The sequence below is a fragment of the Emydura macquarii genome, unplaced genomic scaffold (genome assembly GCF_026122565.2).
Source record: "Emydura macquarii macquarii isolate MOO-44397 ecotype Brisbane River unplaced genomic scaffold, CSIRO-AGI_Emac_v2 contig_2842, whole genome shotgun sequence".
In the NCBI taxonomy this organism is placed as follows: domain Eukaryota; kingdom Metazoa; phylum Chordata; order Testudines; family Chelidae; genus Emydura; species Emydura macquarii.
Genome location: NW_027132979.1, coordinates 32,201 through 41,894, shown reverse-complemented (window position 1 = coordinate 41,894; position 9,694 = coordinate 32,201). Strand labels below are relative to the sequence as shown.

General features: G+C 48.6%; 1 protein-coding gene across 1 annotated transcript; it reads right to left on the bottom strand.

Annotated features, from left to right (window-relative positions):
* Positions 1 to 218: 218 nt before the first annotated feature.
* On the bottom strand, positions 219 to 989 carry LOC137166360 (olfactory receptor 14A16-like). Its single transcript, XM_067568039.1, has one exon. It carries the CDS (start codon positions 987 to 989, stop codon positions 219 to 221), a length of 771 nt encoding a protein of 256 aa, XP_067424140.1.
* Positions 990 to 9,694: the final 8,705 nt, after the last annotated feature.

Here is a 9,694-nt window from a genome sequence, read left to right as displayed (position 1 = left end):
TCATGGACTTTAACGAAGGGGAAAAGAGAGAGAGCGTCTATTGGAGAACGGTGGACAATTAATTATAGGTGAATAACCTCCACCCAGTCAGTCTCCTCAGGGCAGCTTTGATTTCCTTGTTCCTCATGCTGTAGATGACAGGATTTATCGGGGGGGCACCAAGGAATAGAGAAGAGCCACGGCAAGATCCAGAGCAGACAGAGAGCTGGAGGTGGGCTTCAGGTAGGCAAAGACACAGTGCAAATAAACAAGGAGACCACAGTGAGGTGAGGCAGGCAGGTGGGGAAGGTTTTGTGCCGGCCCTGCTCAGAGGGGATTCTCAGCACTGCTCTGAAGATCTGAACATACGACACAACAATGAAAACAAAGCAGCCTAGGTCTAAAATGGCACTAAAGGCAATCGAGCCTGTTTCACTCTGGTATGTATCGGGGCAGGCCAGCTTGAGGAGCTGGGGGATTTCACAGAAGAACTGGTCCACCACATTGTTTCCACAGAAGGGCAATGCAAATGTACTCCCAGCGTGCAGGGCGGAGTAGAGAATCCCACTGATCCAGGCACCAGTGGCCATCTGGGCACAAGCTCTTCTGTTCATCACCCTCTCATAGTGCAGTGGCTGGCAGATGGCGACGTATCGGTCGTAGGCCATGACGGTGAGGAGGTAAAAATCTTCTGTCAAGAGGGAGAGGAAGAAAAAGACCTGGGCAACACATCCAGCATAGGAAATGGACCTGGTGTTCATGAGGGAGTTGAGCATGGATTTGGGGAGGGTGACAGAGACAGATCCGAGGTCCAGGACAGACAGATTCATCAGGAAGTACATGGGGGTGTGGAGGTGGTGGTCAAAGGCTATGGCCATGATGATAAGAAGATTCCCCATCACGGCTGCCAGGTAAATCACTAAAAAAACCACGAAGTGCAAAATCTGCAGCTCCCGACTGTCAGAAAATTCCAGGAGAAGGAACTCGGTCGTGGTGGTTCCGTTCAACATTTTCTTCCTCTGGATGCTTTGTGAAGGGAAAGAAACGAGTAAGGGCTGGGATTAGACCAGTAAAATAACTCTCCTTTTGTCTAAAACCACCCTAGTTTTGTTAAGTCAGATGCTCAGCTGGTGCAGGCTGGTATAATATGGGAATGGGACTGGGGAAAACACCCTACTGACTGGAATGGATTTACTCCTGATTTACACCGGGATGAGAGAAATTATAATCAGTTCAATGGACACCGGTGAAGTTACTCCTGGTTTACACCTGGATGAGAGAGAAGAGAATTAGTACCTACTACTTTTGAGGTATTCATACATCAGCATCACGCAGCGCTTGGTGAGCTCTGGCTAAGAATGTGTAAATGTTCCTCTCTTCAGTTTATGGAGGAGAATCTGGGGTCTGGCTGCCCACATCTGCTGCCAGGGGACCTGCTGTGAATCCAGGGAAATTTCACTGGAAGCCAGGGAATGACTTCGCATTTATACTGCTGTAAACAGGGACAGTGTCTAGCACGGGGGTGACCGAACCCAGTCGTAATTACAGAGCAAACTTGACCCCGTCCCCCACTCTGGCCATGGTTCCATTCTCATTGTGAGAGAGTCGTTCCGGCCCCTCCTGCATCTCTAACCACTCACCTAAACCCCCTCCCCGAGCTTGGCAGAGAAACCAGGAGTCCTGACTCCCCGTCCCCCCTGCTCTATCCCACTACACCCAACACCCCTCCCCAAGCTGGGAACACAAGTGAGGGGTTTTCACCCCCAGAGCCCTCCTGTAACCACTACCCCAGGCTGCCTTGCAGCCCCTCTCTGCCCCGCGACGCCACAGTGCCATCAGCACTGCTCGCTGAGAGCGACAGTGGAGCGTTCTTGGCCAGTGAGTTGGAGTGGAAGCGATTATCCGGTGGGTGCTGAGGGTGCTCCCCGGGTGTCGGGACGAGCCCAGTCCCAAGTCCCTGCGTCAATGACTATTTAATTAGTGATACAAAGGGAGCAGCTTCCAGAGGAGAGGCTGATCCAGTTTGATCTCAGAATAACCCGGAGCCAAGCAGCTCGGCCACGCTCCTGTAAAGCGGGAATTCCAATCCCTTCTCATGCTCAGTCAGAGGGAGGAATTGAACCTGGGGCTGTCACATGCCAGCCGAGTGCCCTAGCCCCTCAGCTTCTAGTTATGGGGGAGGGGGCAAAGAGGGGGTGCCTGGTCAACTGTCCATATGAGAAACAGACCCCACCAGTTCTGGGTCCTCTACACACTGGACTAAATGTTCTCCCAGAGCCACACACAGAACCCAGGAGTCCTGGCCCTCAACCCCCTGCTCTCACCCACCTGATCCCACGCCCCACACAGAAATCTGACAGACAGAGGTAACGGCAGACATAGAGATACAGAGAGCGAGAACCAGACACAAACTGATTAGACAGATAGATAGATTGATGGCAGATGATGTAACAACAAACTATCACGGAGACATGAGTCAGAACAGCACAGAGACAGAGCACGAGAGAGAAACACAGAACTAACACAAGCTAAGAGGCAGAGAGAGAAGAAAGAAAAACTAATAGAGAGGGAGAAGTACAAACAAAGTGATAGACAGATACAGAGAGAACCAATAATAACAAATGAATATAACAACGAGCTGAGAGTGTTTGTCACAGTTTTTAGACAATTTTCCTTTAGGCTCCTCAATCCATTCTAAAATGTATGTGTGCCCCCACTGCCCATAGGAGGAAACTGAGGCACGGATATACTGCCATCTCTTTCCTAAGGTAACTGCTTTGGATGCCCTCAGTTTCTCATGCCCAAACTGAGCTAAGAGTGAAAAAATACAGACCGTCATTTACAATCTTGTCCATAAAGTGCCACTCTGCAACCACCAATAGATTTCATTGGAAGAGCAAACTCACAGTCCAGGCCTGTGTGCAATCCTCCCTGAGTGAGATGGCTTCTCTCCTCCAGCTACAGACAGCTACTGGTTATCCCTCTCTCTCTAGCCCACCCACACACGCCTCCATCCATCTGTCTGTCTATCTAATGCCCCTCTCACTGTATTATGAGCAGTCGTTCCCCCGACTCTGAGGCTGAGCTGGGGGAAAAGCACTGAGATCTGTGCTCTCTGCAGATGAGGAGTGTGTAAAACTCTGCTGCTGCAGGAAAATTCTTTATACATGTTTGTTTTCGAAGGGCTCGTGGGACTCACTCCCTGGAGCCCCACACAGCCCGGAAGCAGAGGCCCAGAGGCAAGAGTTAACATCTCTCTTCCCTTTACTTTCCTGAAGAGTTTCCAGAAACTACAATAATCAGAGATACAACGAGGCAGCAGGGGTTAGAGGAAAGATTGTCAGGCAAACACCAGTGGCATGCAGGCCTCTGCTCCAGACATCGGGCATCAATTCCTAGCCCTGCAATTTTATTTGACCATGTCTGCTTGTTGCAGATCAGAGGAACCGTCTGCCTGGGTCAGACCTTTGGACCATTCCATCCCACATCCGGTCCCTGACACTGACCAGCACCAGCTGTTTCAGAGGAAAATCTAAGATGCCCCATAGAGGAGAATTCTTGATTGCGCTGCCCAAGGCGAAGTCTCCTCACCATGGCACCCATCAGCAGTGACTGATCTCTGCCCCAAGGAACATCACTTTCTATCCCTCGTAGAGTTCTATCTACTCTGGAGCAGCTCTGGTAAAATTAATGAAGGGGGATTTTAGCTGAATTAGGTCATACCTCAAAGTAACACCTCTCTCTGGTCGAAGTTGGCTATTGCTTCTTACATGTCATAATACCTCCCGGGGACAGATACCCTGTGGCTCTGAAACAATCAAAGAGGAGACTAGTCCCTGCATAGTCCATCCCAGTTTATAGCTCGTGGTGGGATCAGCATGACCAGTGATGGGATTTCCAAGGTTGCCTGTGGATGTTTGACCATCAAATTCCAGTCAGTTTTACTGGGGATTGGGCTTCCTCGTCCCCTGGGTGAAAATCTCAACACATAGATTTAAGATCAAAACCTGCAACTCCTTTCTGGTGACATTTTTAAGGTCATTATTCAACATTTCAAAGGCATTCTGGCCCCTAAAGTTACCAATATCTCCCTAGTGGGATATTTGGAAAAAATTCCTAAGCAGGCTTGGAACCTAATTTCCATTTGATTTCAATGGGAGTAAGGTGCTGACTCCGCTTAGGGATTTTGACAGCTGCACTAGACACCTATCTGCATCTTAGGCCTTTCCAAAACTGGCCCACCATGTGTTAATATCTCGTTGGTGTGAAAACGAGGAGTAAAAACGGATGATAGACCTAATGGGTCAGACCCTCAGGTATTTGGGTCTGGTGTTTGGCTGCTGTAAATTGGTGTGGGCCCATTGAAGTAGGTGGCACTGTGCTTTTTTACATCAGTTGAGGATCTGGTCCCAAGATCTGACTCTTATTCCACTCTTATTTACACCGCAGTAATTCCAGAGTCAATCCTGTTTCTTAAGACACTTAAGGCCAGAATCTGATGTCAGCTGAAATGCGAAGGTTCATGGACTAATAGAGTTTAATGCCAGAAGAGTCCATTAGAAAATGTGGTCTTATTTCCTGCATCTCACAGGCCATTAAATATCACCCAGTTACCACTGTTCTGAGCCGAATAACTTGGGTTATGACTAAAGCACGTCCTACGCAAAGGCATCTGAAGAAACCAAGAAGTGGAGAATTCACCTCTTCCCTACATAAATACAGAGTCCAGTGGAGGGTAATGAAAATGATTGGGGTCTGGAGGACAAGACTTATGAGGAGAGGCTGAGGGAATGGGGCTTGTTTAGTCTGCAGAAGAGAAGAATGAGGGGGGATTTGATAGCAGCATTGAACTACCTGAAGTGGGATCCAGGAAGGATGGAGCTATGTTGTTTTCAATGGTGGCAGATGACAGAACAAGGAGCAACGGTCTCAAGTCACAGGGGGGGAGGTCTAGGTTGGACATTAGGAAAAAGTTTTTCACTAGGAGGGTGGTGAAGCACTGGAATGGGTTACCTAGGGAGGTGGTGGAATCTCCATCCTTAGGGGATTTTAAGGCCCAGCTTGACAAAGCCCTGGCTGGGATGATTTAGTTGGGGTTGGTCCTGTTTTGAGCAGGGGTTGGACTAGATGACCTCCTGATGTCCCTTTCAATCCTCATCTTCTATAATTCTATGAAAGACTGATACAATATAAAATTAAATGAGAAAAAATATAAGACCGTGTGTAACACAGGGGTCTGTCTGGCCCCGCAGTTGTGGCCCTTCTTCCAGCCCTGGCTCGGAAGAAGGCCACCATACCTTCCAAAAAAGGGAATGTTTGCTGTGAAATGAGTCTGATGCTTAGGCCCTGAAGCAGGGCAGGCAGGCAAAGCAGTCTATCGCTTGGCCTCAGGCAGGGCGGGCGAGCAAGCAGTGGTTTAAATTCGAGAATGCAGGGGATGGTTCTCACTCTCTGGGTGGCAAGGTTAAGGGGTGGAGAGAACGCAGGCCCACCCAACTCCACTGTGTCCCAGCCCAGAGCCCTAGCAGTGGCAATGGCATGCCACTAATTTGGCGGGGCTCCTGCCGCAACACGCCGACTGGGGCTTGCCACTGTCTCAGCCACAGTTATGGCCACTCCTGGGCTACTTCCTCCCCGTATCCCCAGGTACCTGCATTTGTAGATTCCTCAGAGTCACTGGGGTAGACCGCCTGCGGCAGGCTCGCCAGTCCCTCAGCGTCCATGGGCGGCAAGGCAGGAAGCTCCTCGGCTAGGGGCAGTTCCTCCAGGTCCCAGGGCTCGGGGAATGGCTCAGTCTCCGGCAGCTCCTCTAGGTCCTGTCCCGTCTGGGGGAATGGCTCAGCCTCCGGCAGCTCCTCTAGGTCAGGTCCGGCCTCGGGAGGAGTCTCCCAGACCTCCGGCTCAGGGAACTCCGTCCAATCACTAGGTCCTACAGGCTTGGCCCATCCAGGGGGCCTGTAGGCCTTGGCCAGTATAGGGGGCCCAGGGACCCTACCCAACCCTTAGCGGTTGGTCTCTTGGGCCACTCCCGGGGTCTCCGCCCCGGGGGGCATTCACCCCGGTCAGCAGCCAGGCCTAGTTCAGGCTTCAGCTGTAGCCAGCAGGGCCGCACGTCTGCCTCTGGCGACAGCTTCCTTCACTCTGAGCTGTGGGGCCTGTTGTTTGTAGTCTCAGTCTTGGCTGAGACTCCGCCCCTCTGGTGCTGGATTGGTCGGACAGCAGGCCCTATGGCGAGCCGGCCTCCTGGTTGCCAGGCAGACTGGGCTTCCGGCCCTTTCTCTGTCTGCTACCGCAGTGGTGGCCCTTCTTCGGGCCCTGACTCGGAGGAAAGCCACTGTACCTTTCTACACTGAGATTTACAAAAGTCATGAGGATTGGAAAAAGCATGGGAAAATCCCACCTCTTTTTCATGTATTTTAATGTATTCTTGTTGTTGTTGTTGTTAGTATTATTTTATTATGTCACTTTTACTGTGGTTATTACAACATTGGCATTGGGCTAGACATTGCACAAACACATAATAAGTAACCTGAGGAAGTTAAAACCTAACTAGACAAGAAAGCTGAAGGATGGGAGGGGAAGCTAAGAGAAAGAAAATAGAAAGTAAATGACAATCCTTATTTTTTCAATCATTTATTTCCTTTTCCTTAGCTACACCCAAGATGAACACAGACTAGGGCAATCAAACATCTGTCACAGAATTCATTCTCACTCAGAAATCTTCCAGAGCTACAGACCTTTCTCTTCCTGCTCTTCTTAGGGGTCTACCTTGACCATGACTAGGAACATCTTCACTGTGCTAGTTGTGGCTGATCAGCACCTTCACACCCCCATCTACTTCTTTCTGGGTCCTGCTTGCAGACCTGCTACACCTCCATCATCCTGCCCAGGACGCTGGCCAGTCTCCTGTCTGGGGATAGAACCATCTCAGTCAGTACGTTTGCTGCACAAGTTTATGTTTTTGCTTCACTGGCAGGTACAGAATCTTGTCCGCACACTATGATCAGTATTTAGTGGTGTACAAACCACTGCACTGTGCAGCCCCTCAGAACGGCCTGTTCCCCCTCCAGCTAGCAGACGGGTCTTGGATAAGTGTCTGTGTGGCTCTATCATCATCGTATCATCCTTGATGTCACTATTAACGTTTTGTGGCCTAAGCAAAATGGGCCACTTCTTTTGTGATTTCACTCCAGTAATAAAACTGGCTTGTAGTGACTCCACCCCGATCGCGCTTTTGGAATTGACCCTGGTCTTTCTTTGCACTCTTGTCCCATTTCTGTGACATCTGTTGTTGAATGTTTGTATCATGATCACCATCCTGATATTTCCTTCTATCACCGGTAGACAAAAGGCCTTTCCCCCTTCCTTCTCTCACCTGATTGTGGTGGCAGCGTTTTATGGGACCACAGTGATTTTCTACATGCTACTGAAATCTGATGGCACTGAGACACCTGAGCAAAGTGTTCTCTGCGTTCTATGCTCTCCTGGCCACACCGATCAACCACCTCCCCTTGAGAAACAAGGAAGTCTAAGATGCAATGAGCAAAGGATCAGTAAGTTTGTGGCTTTGTCAAGAATTCAGATGTCCCTAGCAACTTATTTTAGACTGAAAAGAAATGAGGATGATCTATTGATCATAGACACAGGGTTGATGAGGTGAAATCTTGGACCCCTTGACATCCATGGTAAATCTCCCCTTGACTTGAAGAGAGGCTGGATTTCACCCCATATCTCTGGCCAGTTGAAACAGCATGTAAGAAAGTGATGACATACTGACAACATCTAACTGACATCCTCTCACATTTTGGCAGAGCAGATAGCAGTTTTTTAATGTGATTTTTTTTGTTCATGGAAAGGCGAGCTATTTTTTAAATGTTTTATAAATTGTGTATTTTTTAATTATTTTTCCATCCTATGTGATGATACCCCCAAATGCAAGTTTTTCATTTATTGTTTTTTAATTCTTTTCTTTTATTTTCTTTATTGCCAATTTGCCCCCTGATTTTGGAGGCAAAATGGAAAGAGGATATAACTGGAAAGAAAAGGTGAGGGAGGGGAAATGGGGAAAGAGAGGTGGAAAAACAAATAAAAAACAATGAAAAAAACAAAAATGCAGAAAAATGCAAAATGTTTCAAATACATGAAAGTCGCTCCTTGAGGAAAGTTGCTGAATGAAACTTATTTAAAAAATGTCATCCTCAATTCTTTACCATTTTCCAAACACCTCCAGCTTTAAGAATTATAATTACTGTCTAATTTTCTATTCTTTTTCTTGGAAATTCAAAGAGTGACACACAATGTTATAGATCACTTAAATTCTGAACATTTTCAAATCAATGTGATATAATGGCATAGGCATAATGTCAGGGATCCTTAAATCCAAAGGACAGTTTCTGTGAATTCTTCTTGTCACGTGTTGATATTTCTCTGTTAACAAATTCTTAATATTAAATAAAAAGGATAATCGTAATGGGCTTCATTTTCATAAACAGTGCACTTCTACATTTTAATGTTGTGTTCTAAATGCATTTGGAAAGGAAAGCACTATTGGAGTTCAAGTCATTAATGTCCAGATGAATTTGGCTGGCTGGGAATGCCAGGGTGGGAGCTTTACTCCAAAAGGATTGACAACCAAGGAAGGTTCAAATAACTTCATCTAGATCTGGTGAAAATTGCTGTTTTTGCTCTAAAAATTTCAAATGAAATCTTCTTTAAAAATAATATATTTTCAATTTATTTTGATGCGGGCAGGTGCTGGATGCAGTGGGGTGGGGGGGTGAGTGGACTCGCTAGAGGGAATGGCCAGAGTGTCAGGGTACAAGGGGGCTGGCTGGGAAGGCTGGCCAAAGTGGAGGGGAGGGGATCTAGCTGGGGGGTTACAGCCCAGAATGGAGGGGCTGAAGTGACTGGGGAGGCAGAACAGAGTAGGGTCAAACAGGTCTGGCTGGAGTGTGCGGGGGGTTGAGGGGCCCAGCTATGTGGGCTGGCCAGAGTGGGAGGCAAGGGGTCAGGCCGCAGGGCTGGTGAGAGAAGGGAGGCAAGGGTACTAGCTACAGGGGCTGACACAGTGGGGGGCAAAGGGTCTGCCTGAAGGGGCTGGCCAGATTGTGGGGGGGAGAGGCCTGTGTAGGTGGCTGGTCTGGCCTGACTAGGGGGTGAGGATGTGGCTGGCTGGAGGGGTCGGTCTAGAGTGTGGGGGGACAGAGGTATGACTGGAGGGGCTGTCTGGTTGTGGGGAGGGAGGGGAGTGGCCACGGGCCTGGTGGGAGGGGTTGGGCCAGAATATAAAATAAATATCAATTAAATTAAAATAATATATTTGTAAAAAGTTTCAAAGCATGTAAAATACACTTTAAAACTCAAAACTTTAAAAACTTCCGTGTGCTCCCCACTCTCTGCCCCCCAGGGCAGGGCTAACAGCAGTCTCACTCCGGTCATGCAGCCCCCCGCCTGGGAGTGAGGGGTGGTCCCCTCCTAGGCTACCAGACCCACAGACAAAGCCCAGGAGAACCACTCCCATTTACAGTTGCCGGACACAAGGCTCTTGCTCTGGTTGTCCAGGGGCTAGGAGACCCCAGGCAGAGTTCAAATAAAACTAAGTTTTGCATAAGCCCTTATTTTACACCATCTGTTATGAATTATTTCTCCAGTGCCAGGTCTTCTCCCCCAGGTTACAGTTGGGGCAACTGAGGCACGGAGAGCTGAGGTAATTCAG